We start from the raw sequence: 21,228 nt of genomic DNA on the forward strand, positions 1-21,228 counted from the left end.
TAGCTGATAAATGTTTGACATGAAACAACTATATAGATTTATCGATTTAGTGCAATATTAAGACAGTGACCCCCAAAAATAATGTATTTTTAGTTATTTAGTGTACTTTGTGAAGTCTGTTATTCAATCTATTCAACCATTGTTAAACACCAGGTTGATAACAAGTTACTAGTCCTATCAAATAGTCATTTTGTTATTAAATGTGAGATTCCTAATAAGAAAATTTGGGTGAGGGAGATTCCCATTTCAATGTTAGGAAGTTTGGTAAATTCATCAACCAGTCTGGCCCCTAAAATAGTTTTGTTTAACTTGTTTATGGTTTTGTTTAACTTGTTTATGTTTGTGTACATCAACAACTTTGTCAGTTTTACAAACATGCACAAATAGCTGGTGTGTTTTGTTTTAAATGGGGGGAAACTATAATGGGATTAACAAATGTTTGCGTACCCATTGAGATTAATGAATGCATTTATCTGAAATAACATTTCAATTAATTTTTTAAAAAGTCGTCCTTGTAGACGCCTTTATGGCCATAATTCATACCTTTTAGCATAAACAACTTTCCGATTTGAACTAACTATAATAAATAGTGAAAGCAAACAACTACACGCGTCATATACTACAAATTGTCAGTATGAAGTCCGCCTAAAAATTCACGATGCACAAACATTTGAGTTTATTGGTCGTAACAGCGCACGTTCTGGTTTCTGGTTCTTTTTTTCCCCCACCCAAATTTAGTCTGGTGCTTCAACTTTGCGTAAATGTGTATTTTTGTTTCCCCAACTCGTGAAGTCCGAAACGTCCGGTTGGCGTTGTCAAAGGCTGGTTTGCGCGTTTTTTTTGGGGTGGGGAAGCACACAAAAATAGGCTTCTAGACGTGTGTGGCCTCTGGTTTAAAGCACAAAAGCAATCAAAGGGGATCATCACGCACGCTTACGCTTTTTTTTGGTGCTTTATCGAGAGTTCAATAGTTTGCCTTTGAAATTCCCATGTGTTGTCAGCCCTGCTCCGGGTGGGGGCGAGGGGGAGACGGTGCACCTTTGCGCAGAGAGGAAGCCTCGCTGGGCGCCCGAGAGGCTCCGCTGGGTGCACAAAGGCAGCGGCTCGGAGTGCAACTTCACTTGGGAGGAGTGAGCCGGCCACGCCGAGCCGAGCCGAGCTGAGCCGAGAACACAGCACGCTCCGGATCCGACACATCGGCGCTTCGTACACGGCGGCGGGCCCCCCCATCCAGTAAGTAGATCGACGGACGGACGGTAAGCTTTTGTTTGGCGGCCCTCGAGCGATGTACGGTAGGCTCTCGGCGCATCCGCTTTCCGAGCGTGCTCGCTTTTGCAGAAAATGGCGTCATGGCCCCTCTTGTTTGTGGCCGGCCGGCCGGCCGGTTGGCCGTTCGCGGCGAGCACGCTTCTTCCAAGGGGGCTCCATCCGGGCAAACCCGCGTTAAGCCCCGCGGGGTGGCCACGCGGCCTCGGCGCGGCGTTTTAACGCCACGTCGGCGCTCGAAGCGACGGTTCGTCGACGCTTTCGTGCGGAGAGGCGGACGCGCAAAGATGGAAGGGGTCACGCCGGCGCTTGTGCGCCGAGCCGAGCCGAGCCGAGCCCAGCCGGGCTGCGTGCCGCCGCCGGAGCTTTTGGCGCACATTAGCACAGCCGCCTCCGCCGCCACCACCGCCACCACCGCCGTCATCGTCGGGCTAACTGAGCCATGGGCGACTCGGCGAGGGTGGCTTGGCTTTCGCTCGATGTTTTGACCGTGCTTTCGAGCGGCCCCCGAGCTCTCGTCTTTGGCGCTGCCGTGCCGCAAACGGTGCACGACGACGGCGGCGCTTCGAGGCGAGCTAACCCGCCTTCTCGATCGAGCGCCATGATCGCGTGCAAAAAAGGACAGACACTTCGATTCGAGCCAGGCGCTCGGTCGGGCTCAACATAGGCGGGCCGATGCTAATCGGGAGACGGACGGCCTCGGTCGCTTCTTTACGCAAATAGTCGAGCGGCGGTAGTTTGCGCGAAAAAAAAAGTGGGGAAGTCCTGTCCAGTCCGCTCGATGCGATGCGCAAGCGCCGCCACGGCCGGCGCTGCTGCTTTTTGCGCAGCTGGCCCAACCGCCAACCAAGCACCGGCCAACCTTTTGTAAATACTTGGGCGCGCTCACGTACACACACAAAAAGGGAGCACAATAGTCACCGCGCCGGCCCCCTTTATGGCTTGTCAATGCGCTCCCAAGTCCCACTCGGGCCGCCTCTCCCCCCCACACACATCCCCTCCGCCGCCGTCCCCCATTCATCGACCCACCCACCCACTCTTGCCGGGGAGTGCACGCGTCCGAGCGGCCACCGCCGAGGCGAGGCCACGCCACTCCGCCTACTTTGAATCCTTCCACAACGCCGGCGCAAAGGCGACATTTTCACATCGCGATTATTATACGACTCTTGCCAGCCAAAAAGCCATTTGAGACCAGAAAATAAATACAAACTAGAGCGATGTTCGCCTCGCGAATCGTTGCCCAGTGCGTGAGGTGGCGTCAAGCCGGAAAGAGCGCCTCGAATCCGGGCTCTTGTAACGAGTTCAAGTGAGCTACCCAACGCTGACAGCAGCCCAAATATTGATATCCTAAATCGCTGTTTTGCCTACTTGCTTGTTAAATGCACGAATAAATAGATACTTTTAAAATATTACTCGCTTGCAGCAACGTCAGTGACAAAATGGGAGTTGACTTTTTTTTTTAAAGCTTATAATGGAACAATGTTACACATTTCAAACAGACAGCAATGAATGAAACAAATCCATCCTGAAGGGGCGTGATGGTCATGCGCATGCTCTGTGGCGTTTAGGAACTTGGAAAGTCAAAAGTACTCCAACTCGCCTCTAGTAGACATGTTTTTATCTTGCAACAAAATCAAAACAAACCAAAAAAAAAAGTTTGAATCTACACATGGTCTCTCTTCAACGCATCTTACCTTGAAACGCTGTCATTAAAAAAAATGATGAAACTAACTTTTTCTTTCGATTTTATTTATGTCATAAGCTGCTTTGTTGTTGCAGGGTGGCGTAAAAGGTGGTATCTCCGCACCATGGTGAAGACCAAGTCATCCGGGAGGAAGAGCTCCCTCTCAATCCGCCAAGAGGTATGGAGGCAAACCGCTGATGGAACAAAATGTTTGGGTATACAGTGGTACCTCGTGATACAACATGCTCGTGTTACGACGAAAATTTCGATCGAATAATTCGCTCGCGATACGATTAAAATTTCGAGATGCAACCAAGCCAGGTGGCCATGACATGAGAGGCTGTTTATCATTGTAGCGCACTGTCTTTTTTTGCCGCATCTCTTTCGTGTATAACTACTATATCTACGAGGACTGAACGTTTTATTCAGACGAGTTTCGACCAGGAAACGCACAATGCGCATGCGCGGGCAAAAAGAGGGCTTTCTGGGTAATGAAGTATACTCGTGCACACAACACCCATAGCCAATGGAACCCTTTCTCAGAATAAAACTTCAAGCTCAGCTATTGCATTTCCTGTTATTCTTTCTAAGGAAAGAAGGTCCCGCGATTGTTCTTTAAAGACTATTTCTCGTTGGCAAGTGGTCGTGCGTTATCCTATTGTGAGGACATTTGTGTGCATCATTTTCGGAATATTTTGAAGGAAATACAACAGCAAACGGTCTATCGATAGCGAACGTGAGGGTGGAGGCGTGGCAAACCGCTAACCCGGAAAACGAAGGTAACAAAAGATTACGACAAAACTAGAATTCAGTTTTGTGTAAAGTTACATTAAACATATGTTTGAGTGTCTGTATATATTAATCCAAGTTAATTTGAATTTGTTTGTCCGTTTACGAGTGCCATGGATAGTCTCCCCGAACAGTCCCCTCCGCCTCCATTTGTGTCGTTGTCTCTCGCCTCCATGAAATGCGTCTAATTTTACATTTATTAAACACATTTTATTACTATTAAACCACTCGTTATTTATTACTTTGTCAATATATGGCGAATTAGAAGAAATAAAACATTTTTTCCAATCCAATATCCTGTTATTGGTGTTTTTTCAGAGGGTTGGAAAAAATAATTTGTTTTCAATTCATTTCAATGGGAAACGTTCGCTCGATCTCAGTCTCGGAACGAATTACGATCGTATGTCGAGGTGCCACTGTACAGACATTAAAATCCCGGGGACGTTAAGGCTCAATTTCTGCTTTCCGCAGCCATCGCCGCCGGTGGAACATCCAGAGCCGGCCCGCAGTACTCCCGAACCCAGCGAGGCGCCGGCCAGCCCCCCCACACCATGCCCAGTGGACGCCCAGGCAAAGGGCGACTGCTCTACCCAGGCCAAACCACTGTGGAAGCCCATCCCTCCTCTTTTGCCAGAGCTCGACAAGGGGGCCTCCATCCCCGACACCCGAGATCAAAGTTGTCAGACGGACAACTGCGCTGAGAGCCCTCATCACCCAAGTAATGTCACTTGTTAAAAAGGGCATCTTTTACAATTTAAAATAATGATTCTTATTGATTTTTTTGCCCATTGAAGGTCACTGCATTGAACCTGGAGACCCCCCTGTGCTGCAGCAGCCCCTGCATACTTCAAAATCTGGAATCCACCAGATCATCGACTGCTTCCGTTCAGGTTTGGAATTTAGTCCTCATGGCATATTTTGAAACTAGCAATTTCTCTCAATTTTCTATCAAAAATAGTCCAGTAGCATAAATGGAGCTTTCGTGATTGGGATTTTCTTGGCTTTCACACACACTTTCTTCTGCAAAGTTTGTTTCACTAGTGTATAGGTGTCAAAGTGGCGGCCCGGGGGCAAAATCTGGCCCACGGCATCATTTTGTGTGGCCCGGGAAAGTAAATCATGAGTGCCGACTTTCTGTTTTAGGATCAAATTAAAATGAAGAGTATAGATGTATATTCAATTACCTGATTTTCCCCCTTTTAAATCAATAATTGTCATTTTTTAATCCATTTTTTTCTGTGTTTTTAGTTCAAAAATCATTTTCGAAAATCTAAAAATATATTTAAAAAAGCTAAAATAAACATTGTTTTCGATCTATAAAAACTGAATATTCAGGGCTTTTAATCCAGGTCTTTTAATCCATTTATAAAAAAAAATCTAAATATTATATCTAAAATGGTCCGGCCCACATGAAACCGAGTTGACGTTAATGCGGCCCGCGAACCAACCCGAGTCTGACACCCTTCCTTTAGACCACATGTGTCAAAGTGGTGGCCCGGGGGCCAAATCTGGCCCACCGCATCATTCTGTGTGGCCCGGGAAAGTAAACCATGAGTGCCGACTTTCTGTTTTAGGGTCAAATTAAAATGAGTATAGATGTATATTAAATTACCTGATTTTCCCCCTTTCAAATGAATAATTGTAATCTTTTAATCCATTTTTCTGTCTTTTTAGTTCAAAAATCATTTTGTAAAATCTAAAAATATAAAAAAAAGCTACAATAAACATTGTTTTAGATCTATAAAAAACTGAATATTCAGAGCTCTTAATCCAGTTCATTTAATCAATTTATAAAAAAAAAAAACGAAATATTATATCTAAAATGGTCCGGCCCACATGAAATCAAGTTGACGTTAAAGCGGCCCGCGAACCAACCCGAGTCTGACACCCTTGGCCTATAGATTGACTGGGGCTATTTTTGATTGATTGATTTCTTTTTGTTTTTTTGCTCACAGGCACCAGCCAACTGAGGCACATGCTGCTGAGAGAAGTGGACACCATCTTTGAGTGCAAGGTATGTCGAAGTCTGTTCCGAGGCCTGCCCAACCTCATCACCCACAAGGAGTACTACTGCTTGTCCAGGCTGCCCGAGTACGACGGTGAGCATACGCGCTAACCGCATCTGTCGTTTCCACGCCGTTGTATACAAAGGTTGAACCCCCTCCCCCCCGCATACTTTTGTCATCTCCAGGCGATGACCGACAACAGTGCGTAGCTCTGCAGGATTTGACCGACATCATCTACCACAGAGCGGAGCGATCCGATTACGTGATGCGACTGGAACCCATCCAGACCAGCAGCAAGGCCGTCTACCAGTTCCTCTCCACGGAGGAAGACACGGCCGCTCGCTATCCGTCGAGAGCGCCCAGGTATTGCCGGAGCGCTCGGGACCGTTGGCGCCGCCGTCGCCGTTAAACCTGATTGGGAAACGCTCACTCGCAGCGCCAGGCAGAGCCCGGTCACGTGGGAAGGAGGCGATTCGGGGGAGGCGGAAAACGAGCAAAATGGCCAAACCCGAAGTTGCGCTAGCCCCACGCACAGCCAACACAGCCAGAAGAAGTGGGACGAGGACGGGGCCAAAGAAGTGGCGCCGCAACCGGAGGAAGAGGGTTCTACCAGCGGGGTAGGCGGCGGCGGCACCTTTACCTCCAGTATTACCGTATTTTGCTGATTAATATTCCCGGGTATATTAAACGGCAGGGGTATTTTAAATGGCGCAGAAACGGGAAGGTACGATCCACTACGCACTTTTTATGCCGTGACGGCATGCATCAATGTTTTGCAGACTAAAACTACTTACTGCTCAGGTTAAAACTACTTAATCACTTGTAATTTTAATGAACTTAAGTATCTATAATTATGCCCCCATGAACACCATACAAATCTTGCCAAAAAAGCTGACTTGCCGTTTAATATACCCGGGTATATTAAACGGCAGGGGTATATTAAATGGCGCACAAACGGGAGGCTCAAAAAAAGCAAAAATCATTTCATATACCCAGGTATATTAAACGGCAAAATACGGTACCCCCTAAAGCAGGGGTGTCAGACTCGGGTTGGTTCGCGGGCCGCATCAACGTCAACTCGATTTCATGTGGGCCGGACCATTTTAGATATAATATTTAGATTTTTTTAAATAAATTGATTAAAAGAACTGGGTTAAAAGCCCTGACAATGTTTGTTTTAGCTTTTGTATATTTTTAGATTTTACAAAATGATTTTGGAACTAAAAACACAGAAAAAATGGATAAAAAATGACAATTATTGATTTAAAAGAGGGAAAAACAGGAAATTTAATATACATCTATACTCTTCATTTGAATTTGATCCTATAACAGAAAGTCGGCACTCATGATTGACTTTCCCGGGCCACACAAAATGATGCGGCGGGCCAGATTTGGCCCCCGGGCCGCCACTTTGACACGTGCCCTCAAGCCAATGTATTTCTCCACGCTAGATCCGCTCTTAAACATGGTCTATTTTGCCCCCGTCCAGGTGGAGGACGTGACCATCTCGTGCTGTCTGTGCGGGCAAGATTTCAACTCGCGCCGCAGCATCCGCCGCCATTGCCGCAAAATGCACAAGAGCAAACTGGAGGAGCTTCGCAAATTCACGGAGACGCGCACGGTTCCGACCAGCCTGCTCTCCATGGTGAAAGGTCGTCCGCAGTCTTTAAGCACCCCCCCGGGAAAGTCGTGCCCCGTCTGCCTCAAAGTTTTCGCCACCAAAACCAACGTTCGCCGGCACTTTGACGAGGTGCACCGCGGCCTCAGGAGGGACGCCATCACCCCGGCCATCGCCTCGCGGCCCGGACAGCCCCTCTCCCTGGACGCGGCCGCTTCCGGGAAGGGTGCCTCGCCGCCTCGGAGCGCCAATTCCAAGTCCCCTTCCGTCCAGGCCAAGCCGGCGCTCTCGAGCCAGAACCGGGCCAAGCCGGCGAGTCCGACGCCGAGCTCCGCGGACGTGGCGAGCCGAGCGCCCAGCCGCTGCACTCTCTGCAAAAGAAACTACAGTTCGCAGGTGAGCCTCGTCATTAGGCATGTTTTGGTCTAATTTTCTCCATATAATATTACCGTATTTTCACGACTATAAGGCGCACTTAAAAGTCTTAAATTTTCTCCAAAATAGACGGGGCGCCTTATAATCCAGTGTGCTTTATATATGGAAAAAAAAAAGTGTCATTCATTGAGGGTGCGCCTTATAATGTGGTGCGCCTTATAATGTGGTGCGCCTTATAATGTGGTGCGCCTTGTCGTCGTGAAAATACGGTATATTAAATCTTAAAAAATCATTTAAAAATGCTGTCCAACATTAAGACCGTTATTAGCAAAAAAATAGTTAGGGTTGCCAAAACAAATATTTGGTCCTCATCACTAAATTTATACGACAAATAGTCAAATGTGATGAATTGAGCTCTCTTGATTGTTATTTTAGGCAATTTCTTTTCATATATAAATATATAGTGCACAGGTGTCAAAGTGGCAGCCCGGGGGCCAAATCCGGCCCGCCGCATGATTTTGTGTGGCCCGGGAAAGTAAATCGTGAGTGCCGACTTTCTGTTTTAGGATCAAATTAAAATGAAGAATATAGATGTATATTACATTTCCTGATTTTTCCCCCTTTTAAATCAATAATTATAATTTTTTAATCCATTTTTTCTGTGTTTTTAGTTCAAAAATCATTTTATAAAATCTAAAAATATATCAAAAAAGCTAAAATAAACGTTGTTTTAGATCTATAAAAAACTGAATATTCAGGGCATTTAATTCAAGTTCTTTTAATACATTTATTAAAAAAAAAAATCTAAATATTATATGTAAAATGGTCCGGCCCATGTGAAATCGAGTTGACGTTAAAGCGGCCTGTGAACCAACCCGAGTCTGACACCCTTGATATAGTGCATGTATTTTTTGTTATTATATATTGTTTGTAGACATTATTTATTTCACTGCCTTCGACAGTTGCAGACGTCAAATCAAAATACATGCATACCAAGTGTTTTTTTACCCGATTCCGATCCTCTTAAAAGAGGGACTCCATTTCCGATCACACGATCGGATCAGGGGCATCTTTAGTCGTCTTTCTATTTTCACCCTTCGGGTCTCTTTCAGCTCATGTTGAAGAGACACATGCGCATCGTTCACAAAATCTACAGCATGAAAAGCAACCGATCGGCGACATCATCTGGCTGCGCGGCAACGCCGGCGAGCGGCGGCGGTCGAGCGCCGCCCAGAAACAGCGTCCAGGTCAAAGAGGAAGCCTCGGAAGACGAGCCGGCGGAGGACGCGGACCTTAGCCCACCAGCGTCTCCGGCTCGCAGCGCCTCGTCCGGCAAAAGCGAGGCCGGCTCCCTCAAGGTGAAGGAGGAAGACGGCCCGTGGAATCCCAAGGCAAAGGCCACGGCGGCGGCGGCGGCGGTGGGCGTCACGGTCAAAAGCAAACTGTCGGTGGGCTTCGACTTCAAGCAGCTCTTCTGCAAGCTTTGCAAGCGCCAATTCAGCTCGCGTCAGAACCTGTCCAAGCACATCGAGCTGCACATGGACGGCAACGACATCTTCATCAAGTTCTACCGCTGCCCGCTGTGCCGCTACGAGTCGCGCCGCAAGCGGGACGTGCTGCGCCACGTGACGGTGGTGCACAAAAAGTCCTCGCCCTACTTGGCCAAGATCATGCCCAAACTGGAGAGCCGCTCCATCAAGCGTCTGGCCGAGGCCGTCCTCAACAACTCCAACCCCAAGAGGGCTCGCGTCGACGACAAGGGGGAAGTCAACGGGCGACCCCCCGCCTTGGCCGCGTCCTCCCCTTGCCCATCGCCTCCCGTCACCCGCAAGCACGACAGCGGCGGCGCCACCACCACCGTTGCGTCGTCCACCTCCTCCTCCTCCTCATCGGCTCGGAAAGCGCAAGAGCCCCACCCTTCCCCGCCGCCCGCCCCATCGCCGCCCGTCACGCGGAAACAGGACAGGCAACTAGCTCAGCGGCCCCGCGCCGTCAGCCCGCCGACGACCCGCCGCGGAGACAAACACTCGCACCAGCGCAGCGGTGTCTCGCAGCCGGACGACAGCCCGTCCGGATCGTCCTCCACCGAAGTCCGGGTGACCAAAAACTTCTCCTTACACGCCTGCGACCAGTGTGGGCGCGCCTTTGCAAAGAAGGTTTGAAACTTTACCACACTCTTACTATTACTCGTCAGTGGCGGTTCGTGCATTTTCTAGTAGCGCCTTCTATCGGAATCAATCCAACCCTCAAAAACTATTTGATGGCTATAAAACCTCTGCTGCAGCTACAGCTGCAACACGTAAAAAATCAGGGGGGACGTTATCCACGGCAACAACGCACTCATAAACGAACAAACACATTTAAATGAACTTGGATTAATATATACAGACACACTCAAACATACATTTAATGTAACTTTACACAAAACTGAATTCTAGTTTTGTCTTAATCTTTTGTTACCATTGTTTTCCGGGTTAGCGGTTTGCCACGCCTCCACCCTCACGTTCGCTATCGTTTGTTGTTGTATTCCCTTCAAAATATTCCCAAAATGATGCACACAAATGTCCTCACAATAGGATAACGCACGACCACTTGCCAACGAGAAGTAGTCTTGAATGAGCGATCGCGGGAGCTAACAGGCTAAGGAAGGAATAACAGCCTACCCACGTATTAATTGTGGGTAATGTTTAAGTTTTATTCTGAGAAAGGGTGCCATTGCCTATCGGTGTTGTGTGCACGACTATACTTCATTACCCAGAAAGCCCTCTTTTTGCCCGCGCATGCGCGTTGTGCTTTTCCTGGTCGAAACTCGTCTGAATAAATCGTTCAGTCCACATAGATATAGTAGTTATACACGAAAGAGAGGCGGCAAAAAAGACAGTGCATTACAATGATAAACAGCCTCTCATGTCATGGCCACCTGGCTTGGTCGCATCTCAAAATTTTGATGGTATCTCGAGCAAATAATTCAATCGAAATTTTCATCGTACCTCGAGCATGTTGTAGGTAGAGCTGATCGTAGGTCGAGGTACCACTGTATTGTTTTTTGACCCTATACGCTTTTCACACAAACACATTGGGCCAGATCCTAGCCGTGATGAATCCACAATAATCGATCAGCTATTACCGCATTTCTCCCATGTATCCCTCGCATGCGGCACCCTCTTGCCATAATTGATGGCTTTTCCAATTGGAAAAGAACCCCCTTTCCCATTGCAGCTCAATACTTGAATGTGTGTTTGTCACCCGTTTTGCAGTTATACTTGGAATCTCACAAGCGAAGTCACCGCAACGCAGCGACGGTGGCGGGCAGCAGGAGAAAAGGAGTCAGCACGCGTTCCAAGTCCATGGTGTGGTGAAGAACAACCAAACCAAACCACCAAGGCAGCGTGAGAACTCTCTCTGGACACTCGGCGTCAGTACTTGTGTCTCAATTCCCCTCGCCTGCCCCTACTTGCCCCATTCATCACGCATAAACTGTGAGTATACTTGAGGTAGTGGCTTAAGAGGTGTGTGTTTTTTTTTTTCTTTCTTTCCTCTTTCTTCTCCCCTCGGGGCGCCGAAACGAAACAGTTAGCAGCCGTTTCCTTGCTATACTTAATGGGAGTGTGGCCCTTTAACTACACAAAGGAGAGTTTGTTTAAAAACGGAAAGTCGACCCACCACAAACAAGAAATGGCAATACAGGTAGAAAGAACTAACTCATTTTTAAATACTTTTTCTTTCGGATGCGACTAAATCCATAAAGAAGATGTCAGTGCACTGATTTGTCCAGAAGATGCTGCTGTTTCCCCCTGGAAACATTTTTTTTTTGAAAACCTTACTACACAATGTAGAGCAGGGGTCGGGAACCTTTTTGAAAGAGAGAGCCATAAACAATTCCTATTTTCAAATGTTATTACTTGAGAGCCAAAATCACAATTTAAAAGTTAAAATACATGAAATTTTGTAGTCATTTTGTCACTTTTAAAGTACAAAAAGTCTCTGAATTCCTTTGACAATGTTGTTACGCTGTTGCTAATCAATGAATATCAATGAGTATCAATGAAATCAATGACACAGTCCCGATGTGGCGTTCCTATTGGTGCGTTCAGAGCCATATGCACACATCATAAGAGCCACATGTGGCCCCCGAGCCTTAGGTTCCCTACCCCTGATGTAGAGGGTTTTAAAAAAAGGAAATCCTAGTAGTTGAACATCAATTACTAGCCCAAGAAATATATAACGGAATATATTTGTACATACATATTTCCTTAACTTAAATGGTAAATGAAAGCCACACTGTTTGATAATCAGTTACTTTGAAAGTACAAAATGTGCGACAGGGTGCCATCAAGGAATAGCAAAAGTCCCTAAAATATGTTCCCTTATAAACTTTTCCTTTCAATTTAACTCCATTCTCCTTCCTCACTTTTGCACGCATGCTTTTTAAATTTCTTCATGAATTTTAATATGAATTCTACCTACGATTGGCTCACCCCTATTTTAAATGTCCGATGTCTCCGCGACCCTCGTGAGGATAAGCCCCAACGCAAGACGGGTGGATCAATGTATCGTACTTTTTAACTGGATTCTTCTAGAATGAAATATAACAATCTTTATGTGTACTGACTTGGAATAATCTGTTGGTTTTAGCTGGTCTGGTAGTCTGAAACACTGGCAAAATAAAGACTTAATGTAAATAGAGATCCAACTGCAAAGCCATTAAATAGAACAAAAGATGGAAACTATTTTTACATAAGACACAAGCGCAACAAGCGGAAAGGTGAGAAATGTATATGCTATTAATATTATCAATTCAAAGGACAGTAGTTCATATTAGCTTGAGGCAATTTGAGCTTTTTATTTTGCGAGTGCGATGAGAACAAAAAAAACAGGGAGAATTTCCTGTCTTTTGTCAACTTGAGTTAAACACCTTGTGATCTGAATGTAGAATCATAACAAATAAACTTTACGACAAACATTGTGAGACTTGTCATGCTCCGATATGAAAAATAGTGCCACATATCTCATTTTTATCCTTCGCGGACAGATTTCATTTAGCGTATGACATTTTTCTCATTTCAGGCGTCATTTCGGCATTTTTTTTTTTTGTCAACAATCAACATCCCACCGTTTAAATTGGAAGGACTGATTGGGAATAATCAGGTTTCAGTGCACTTTACGACCAAAGACGTCCAAACCATTTGCCATGCCAGTTAAAATGGCCAATGAGATCATGGCAATTTTCCTGAGAAAAATGCATTGAATCGTGGTCATTGGTGTCAAACATATGGCCTGTGGTCTGCTATGGGTCCAGAGATGTCCATTCATATTGTACATACATTTGTTGTACCTTATTTTTTCCACACGGGCGCTAAATTCTGTGAGTGCTTTTTGATCGATTTCTTATCCACAGCCATATTGCTTCTGTCATTGGCAGCCAATGAGGAACCATAATATGCCCCAAAACCTACGGAAATGGTCAAATAATGAGCAGAAAGTGACCAACACACCAGAAGTTGCCTGGAATTCGCCCAAATCCAAAGAAAGTGCTCCAAAATATTCAGAAACCAACCTGTAAGCAATGTTTTTACGCACTATTCTCGTCTTCTCTGCGCACAGCAAATCATATGGCGCGCACAAAATAAAATCCCTTTTTTTTCTTCTTTCCCCGTGATGGCGCCGTTCACGCGGCAGCCAGTGGCAGTAGCTCTGTCCACTCTTATGTTTTTCGTGTTTTACAGCCCTTCTATCTTTTTTTTAAAATACATTTTAATATTTCTTAATACATTCACTTTTACTTTACTGTGCAAATAGAAGAACAAGCGGTGAAATCGGGTGAAAACTGTCTAAATCTGCTGTGTGTGTGGTTTTCGTGCGTGCGTGTATGTCTAGTACAGGGGTGGGCAAACTATTCCACAAAGGCCCGGAGTGGGTGCAGGTTTTCATTTCAACCCATTGAGAGGGCACCTTTTCACCAATCCGGTGTCCTACAAGTGCAATCAGTAGATTGCAGTCAGGTGCTTCTTGTTTTCTGCAGGAATCTCATTGGTTAAACTGTCTGTGCTATATCGGTTGGAACAAAAACCTGCACCCACACCGGCCCTCGAGGACCGGTTTGCCCATGCCTGGTCTAGTATGTGTGATCGTTTATCTTCAACCTACACAATGGACTATAAATGGAAATTAGCCCTCGGCTACAATCTTACATATATATGTTCATTAACATGAATGTAAATATGTTCATTAATATGTGCTATCCCTTATTAAATAAATCAAAGCAAAATCATGGAAAAATATTGCATATAAATGGAAACTTGACTATCTCAAGTTCAGCAGAAAAGTCATATGAACGAGAATGAGAAGTGAGAAGGACAGATGTGTAAAATACGGTAAAATTTAAGTTGGATTTGTGCATATTCTAATGGCATTCATGAAGATGTTTTATTCATAGATATTTTTTCATTCATTTTCTGAACCGCTTTACCCGCTTTATCACTCGTGGGGGGTGCTGGAGCCTATCCCTGCTGACTTTGGACCAGGGGCGGGGGACACCCTGTATCGATGGCCAGCTGATCGCAGGGCAGAAGGAGACGGACAGCCATGCACACTCAGACCCATACCTAGGGGCAATTTTAGAGTGTCCAATCAGCCTACAATCCATCTTTTTGGGATGTGGGAGGAAAACGGAGTACTCAGAGAAAACCCATACAGGCCCAGGGAGAATATGCAAATTCAACACAGGTGGACCGACCTGGATTTGAACCCAGGACCCCAGAGCTATGAGGCCAACGGATGTTAATCATTACATTTTATTATTACTAAATTATTTATGTGTAGTAGACATGTACCTGTTTATGGCAGGTGTGATACTGGTGTGTGCCCATAGCGAGCAATGATGATGTTGCCCAGACAAACAAAAAATTAAAGGGAACAATGCCTGTAAGTACTCTAAAATGACAAGGAAGTGACTGAAAATGAACGATAAGAGGTATTGCGCCTGCAATGACACCATCCGACCTAAAGATGTCGCCATGACTCCACGCCCTTTCTATTCTACGCTGCGGTAAATTCCAGCCATTAAATTGGACAGGTTGCACGCCGGCTCCCCTCCATTCTAGTAAAATGGGGTGTGGTGGGGGCTGATCAAATTGTTATTACAGCGCAAATCGAATGCGCTTCATTTCTTCTCATTCTACTCCGTAATCCGTGACTTGTATGCTTTTTTCCCCCTTAAAGTCGGCGGCGTCAATGGCAATTTGACGCAATTTGACGCAAATTGCGGCGATCGATGTCACCAATTTTAACAAGACTCATTGACACGCCATTTTGGTTCAATTTGATTGACTTTTTTTTTTAAGCAAGCAGCTGGATTTCGAGGAGTTTTAACTTGGCGGATATTGGCGTGACGCAATGAAATAGGCGACGATCACACGATGCGCGATGGGTTACAAATGCAGGTGTTTTCTGATTTGGACGCGTCGTGACGTAAGGCGGACCCACCTCCCTTTCTCTCCCTCTCCCTCCCCCATCCATCCATCCCTCCCTCCCTCCCTCCCCTATCACGCGCTCTCTCCCTTTTCGGGTGCGCTTGATTGAAGCAGCTGCGCCTTCCACGTACGGAAGCAACATTGTTTGGGTCCATTTCCACGTGTAAACAAGCCTGGAGACTTTTAAACGACGTTTTCCTCACTTTTGGCGTCTTGATCTGCAGCTTTTTTTCCAACGTTACATTTTGCACGTTTTTTGCACAGGAATATTTCACTCCTTTTTGTTTCTTTTCTATGCAAACGGACTCCTGCTCAAGTCGCCACCCGGGAAACAGGCGCTCCTAATCAACCACTTTAAAGACTTAAAGGTATTTTTCCTTCCTTTTTTTTTCTTCATGCACATTCCATCAGTGGGATTTTGCATCCTTTTCCATCTTGCAGATGTAAAAGCCACCAAAACGCGTTGCTTTCAAAGGGTTATTGCAGTGGTGTTTCCTCATCTTTTACAGCCCTTTCTCATTTAATGAGACGGTAAAGAACATGTATCACATCATGAGCAAACAGGTTTCATTTTTCATCATATTTCTCAAGGGATGCTGTAACTGTTTTATTTTTTATATATTTTTTTGTCATTGCTGTAGCTTTTACAGTCCTTTATAGTCTTATGGGGGCTTAAGGCAAACTAGTCGTTGTCCAAATCACTTGAATTTGTCCCATTCGTTAGCCACTGTGTGTTTATACTTTACTAAAATTCATCATCACGGGCGTGACTCCCCACCTTATCGCTTTTTTTTTTTTCTTCCCTGACACTGATTGCGATGCCACTGCGACTATAGTGGGAGTATTTGATGGTCACTGTCGTCGGCGATGCTGCGAAATTTTCCTGCTGTGCAACATGTGAATTGAAACTGGATGAAAATGGCTTGGAATTCAAAACAAATAAGTTGATTGGCTACTGTGAACAGCACTTGATGGCAAATTTGAAGGGTGATCCGGATCATAATGCATCTTATTGACGTCCTATGTGCTTTGATTGGGGCCCAACATGTTGTTCTATGTAGTTTGATTGTGTGTAGTGTTGTAGTTGCATTTTATCCAGGAAATCACATGGCTGATGCTGAGAAAAACTACACAGTGGTACCTCGACATACGATCGTAATCCGTTCCGGGACTGAGATCGTATGTCGAGCTTTTCGTTACTCGAGCGAACGTTTCCCATTGAAATGAATTGAAAACAAATTAATTTGTTCCAACCCTCTGAAAAAACACCCAAAACAGGATATTGGACTGGAAAAAAAGTTATATTTCTTCTAATTCGCCATATAGTGACAAAGTAATAAATAACGAGTGGTTTAATAGTAATAAAATGTGTTTAATAGATGTAAAATTAGACACATTTTGCGGAGGGGAGAGACAACGACACACATGGAGGCGGAGGGGGGGGCTGTTCGGGGGACTTTATCCACGGCACTCGTAAACGAACAAACAAATTTAAATTAACTTGGATAAATATATACAGACACACTCAAACATAGGTTTAATGTAACTTTACACAACTGAATTCTAGTTTTGTCTTAATCTTTTGTTACCTTCGTTTTCCGGGTTAGCGGTTTGCCACGCCTCCACCCTCACGTTCGCTATCGTTTGTTGTTGTATTCCCTTCAAAATGATGCACACAAATGTCCTCACAATAGGATAACACACGACTACTTGCCAACGAGAAGTAGTCTTAAATGAGCGATCGCGGGAGCTAACAGGCTAAGGAAGGAATAACAGCCTACCCACGTATTGATTGTGGGTAATAAAGTTTTATTCTGAGAAAGGGTGCCATTGCCTATGGGTGTTGTGTGCACGAGTATACTTCATTACCCAGAAAGCCCTCTTTTTGCCCACGCATGCGCGTTGTGCGTTTCCTGGTCGAAACTCGTCTGAATAAATCGTACAGTCCTCATAGATATAGTAGTTCTACACGAAAGAGATGCGGCACTTCCCAAAAAGAGCAGTGAGCTACCCCGGAGACAAGTGGAGGCCTGCATGAGTGATGGAGCGATGATGGAGACGAGGAGGCGGACGCATCGACGCACCCGGGGGGGGTTGAGCTGAAAATGAGATGTGAGGCGGATGCGGCGTCCAAGACACCGCGCCGGGAATTAATGGGGACAAGGTAGAGCGAAACGGCCAGGGAGCCAAACTCAGCGCTGCCGGTCCGATGAAGAGGAACGATGATTCAGTGACGCGCTCGCTCGCTCGCTCGCTCGCTCGCTCCGAATGAAAGCCTCTTTGGTTTAAAGCTACATCCAAATAAATTGGATGGTGGACTCAAGGGAACATTTCATCACTTCAAAACAATTCTCAATTCTCTTGTTTTTAACCAAAACAAAAAAAATCCTAATTACCCGCATATCCATTTTATGCCAATCTGTTGTTAACTTTGTGGGAAAAAAATCTACAAAAAAAAATCATGCTAATTGAGTTTGGTTTACAGACATTTTTTTACTGGATAAGTTATTATGTTAACGGGAAATCTGATAAAAATGTGATATTGTCTAAAAAAAAATCTTTGAAAAACTAGATTGTGTTTTTTGAATGTGGTCAAACATAAAAAAAAATGATTAAAAAATAGCAATTATCGATTTAAAAGGAGGAAAATCAGGAAATTTAATATACATCTATATCTATAATTTTAATTTGATCCTAAAACAGAAAGTCGGCACTCATGATTTACTTTCTCGGGCCACACAAAATGATGCGGCGGGCCAGATTTGGCCCCCGGGCCGCCACTTTGACACCTGTGATGTATATTTAGGGTGTCAGACTCGGGTTGTTTTGCGGGCCGCTTTAACATCAACTTGATTTCACATGGGCCGGACCATTTTAGATATAATATTTAGATTTTTGTTAAATAAATGGGTTAAAAGAACTGGATTAAATTCCTTGAATATTCAGTTTTTTATAGATCTAAAACAATGTTTATTTTAGCTTTTTAAAAATATATTTTTAGATTTTACTAAATGATTTTTGAACTAAAAACACAGAAAAAATGGATTAAAAATGACAATTATTGACTTAAAAGGGGGAAAATCAGGAAATTGAATATACATCTATACTCTTCATTTTAATTTGATCCTAAAATAGAAAGTCGGCACTCATGATTTACTTTCCTGGGCCACACAAAATCATGCGGCGAGCCAGATTTGGCCCCCGGGCTGCCACTTTGACACGTGATGCAGGATTTCACCCGAGGTCAGATGGGAAGAGCTTGGAAACTTGGCCAGGATCCACGGTCCAAAAGATGAATGAATGAATAGCCACATTGACGTACATCACGACGGTGACTTTTATTCGCGCCCGTGCCGAGAAGGCGAGCGTCAGATGCTCAAACGCTTGACCTCCCGAGCGGAAAATGTCGAGTAAACAATATCCGTCTCGGGCTTAAAGTCACGGTGCCAGCCAAGCGACGTGAAGGCGGCTTCTTTCTTCATCATGGCTTCCCGCTTGCCTTGCGTTTCTACTGTAGTGGCTTTGACCTAATTCCATTCGTAAAGGCGAGGCGCTGATGAATTAATTGGGACACAATTGAATTAGAGATGGATCCACAAAAAAAGGGGCCAGCCAGCGAGAGATATTCACGCCGCCAGTGCAGTCGTAAACCTATTAGAGGTCCTCACGATGAATTTGGACAGGCTTTGCTTTTTTACTTCTGGCCTCCCTCATTGGCTGCCCCTGAAGACCCTTAAAGTCTCAAATAGCAACATTTAATTTTTTTTGTAAATGGCCATATGGAAGATAAAATTACTTTTGAGTTTCTTTTTGTGAAGCTGAAAATAGTCTGCTTCCCAGTAGTGATGTCTTCAGTTGGTTATCTTATTTATTTCCTATTGCACTGACTGCAACTTTTGGTTTGAAGGTCAACTTATAAAAAATACATAAAGACGGCTGTCCTAATTTCTGCAGGTTTTATTCTTTACTTTTCAGAGTGTAAGGAGGGAGTTATCTTTATGACACAACCAAAATTATTTTAAAAAGTATCTTATCTCATATTCTTGTCTTATAATGTAAGGCACATGTGTTGAAGTGGCGGCCCGGGGGCCAAATCTGGCCCGCCGCATCATTTTGTGTGGCCCGAGTAAGTAAATCATGAATGCCGACTTTCTGTTTTAGGATCAAATTAAAATGAAGAGTATAGATGTATATTAAATTTCCTGATTTCCCCCCTTTTAAATCAATCATTGTCATTTTTAATCCATTTTTTCTGTGTTTTTAGTTAAAAAATCCTTTTGTATTATCTAAAAATATATATAAAAAAGCTAAAATAAACATTGTTTTAGATCTATAAAAAACTGAATATTCAGAGCTTCTAATCCAGTTATTTTAATCCATTTATTAAAAAAAATCTAAATATTATATCTAAAATAGTCCGGCCCACGTGAAATCAAGTTGACGTTAAAGCGGCCCGCGAACCAACCCAAGTCTGACACCCCTGATGTAAGGTAACAGTTACTTTCATATTTGAATAAGGAGGAAAGTCATTAATTTGAAGTTGGAAGTTTCATATTTGAAAGACAAAAAAAATCTATGACTGATAAATGTATATATATTAAATTGTGCTAACAATATCGCCCAGTACTAAGTCTGAAGGCAGTGCATTTTCTTCGCTGTCCTCCCAGAATCCTTTGACAATATTTTTTTCGCCGTCCGCCCCAGCTGTCTGGAGCGCAGTTTTCAAGCTGGTCTCTTTCTTCCAGCAGGCTTGACTGAACATGTGACCAGCGGCCGGACTCCCCAAAGACATTCTGGGATGCCCAGTCAAGCCCGAGCCCTTCTAGATGCGCGGCTTTTGGAATATGACTCTCTGGTGGGGCTGGGCTAGCTTCACCCTTTGGCTCCTCTCCCCCTCCCTCATCCAGCTTTAGAAGCCCCCTCATTTTCGGAGTCCTCCACCCCGCCGACATCCCCGCGAACGATGACGGAGCCTCGGCCCCGGTCCAACCGCGTGGCCGTCCTCCTCCTGGCGACCTCCTGCGCGTATCTCCTTCCGGCGGCGCGGCCGCAACGACTGCCCGTCGACCCCCAAGCCGCGCCGGAGTACGCCCACTCCATCCGGCTGGACGGCGACATCGTCCTGGGCGGCTTGTTCCCCGTGCACGCGCGGGGGGATCGCGGTACACCCTGCGGGGATCTCAAAAAGGAGAAGGGCATCCACCGTCTGGAGGCCATGATGTTCGCCATCGACCTGATCAACAAAGACCCCGAGCTTCTGCCCAACATCACCTTGGGGGCACGGATCTTGGATACCTGCTCCAGGGACACCTACGCCCTGGAGCAGTCGCTGACCTTCGTGCAGGCTCTCATCGAGAGGGACGGCTCGGACGTGCGCTGCGCCAACGGAGACCCGCCCATCTTCACCAAGCCAGATAAAATCGTGGGCGTGATCGGAGCGGCGGCCAGCTCCGTCTCCATCATGGTGGCCAACATCCTACGCCTCTTTAAGGTAGGACCAGACCTATTCACATTTTTTTGAAAGGATTAAAATGTTAGGTCCAATCCAGCCTTTGCGTTAGTCGTCCTCAACTGTTCGGAAAGTGCCATTTTAGACGAGCCACGCCCAATATTTGAGAAGCCTTGCGTTAATCGGAGACCGAGTCGTACTCCTGCTTATACTCATAGAAACTCTGGAATTGAATATATAAGTAGAATGAGATTGTCACTATGTAGCGCACAAAAAACAACAACAAACAGGCAAAAAAAACAACAAACAGGCAAAAACAACAACAACAAACAGGCAAAAAAAAACAACAACAAACAGGCAAAAAAAACAACAACAAACAGGCAAAAAAACCAACAACAAACAGGCAAAAAACCAATCAATAAATAAGAAATAAATAAATAAGTAGTCCAAGTGAGTGCGGCCTTGTTCCGTTGGAAGTTCAGGATGAATTCCGTGCTATTGGAGACGTTCAATAGTTGAGCGCAAGAGTTTATGAACTCGACAACAAACAAATAAACACTTAGAGAATC

The 21,228-nt window shown here is 45.0% G+C and overlaps 2 protein-coding genes across 3 annotated transcripts in view; both read left to right on the top strand.

Moving 5' to 3' along the window:
* Positions 1–445: 445 nt before the first annotated feature.
* On the top strand, positions 446–12,701 carry znf800b (zinc finger protein 800b). The gene is made up of 10 exons (XM_077594268.1): positions 446–1,233; positions 3,046–3,128; positions 4,211–4,457; positions 4,534–4,629; positions 5,695–5,838; positions 5,931–6,108; positions 6,182–6,362; positions 7,235–7,759; positions 8,851–9,894; positions 10,996–12,701. Exons 2-10 carry the CDS (start codon positions 3,075–3,077, stop codon positions 11,095–11,097), a joined length of 2,571 nt encoding a protein of 856 aa, XP_077450394.1. The 5' UTR covers positions 446–1,233; positions 3,046–3,074; the 3' UTR covers positions 11,098–12,701.
* Positions 12,702–14,990: 2,289 nt separating this feature from the next.
* Positions 14,991–21,228, top strand: part of grm8a (glutamate receptor, metabotropic 8a) — a 140,122-nt gene continuing 133,884 nt past the window's right edge. For both annotated transcript variants that reach the window (XM_077594351.1, XM_077594350.1), the window contains exons 1-2: positions 14,991–15,578; positions 19,956–20,701. In XM_077594351.1, the coding sequence (XP_077450477.1) occupies positions 20,174–20,701 (528 nt within the window). In that variant the 5' untranslated portion in view covers positions 14,991–15,578; positions 19,956–20,173. The remainder of the gene's footprint in view (positions 15,579–19,955; positions 20,702–21,228) is intronic.

Source organism: Stigmatopora argus, chromosome 23, assembly GCF_051989625.1.
Source record: "Stigmatopora argus isolate UIUO_Sarg chromosome 23, RoL_Sarg_1.0, whole genome shotgun sequence".
NCBI classification, from domain to species: domain Eukaryota; kingdom Metazoa; phylum Chordata; class Actinopteri; order Syngnathiformes; family Syngnathidae; genus Stigmatopora; species Stigmatopora argus.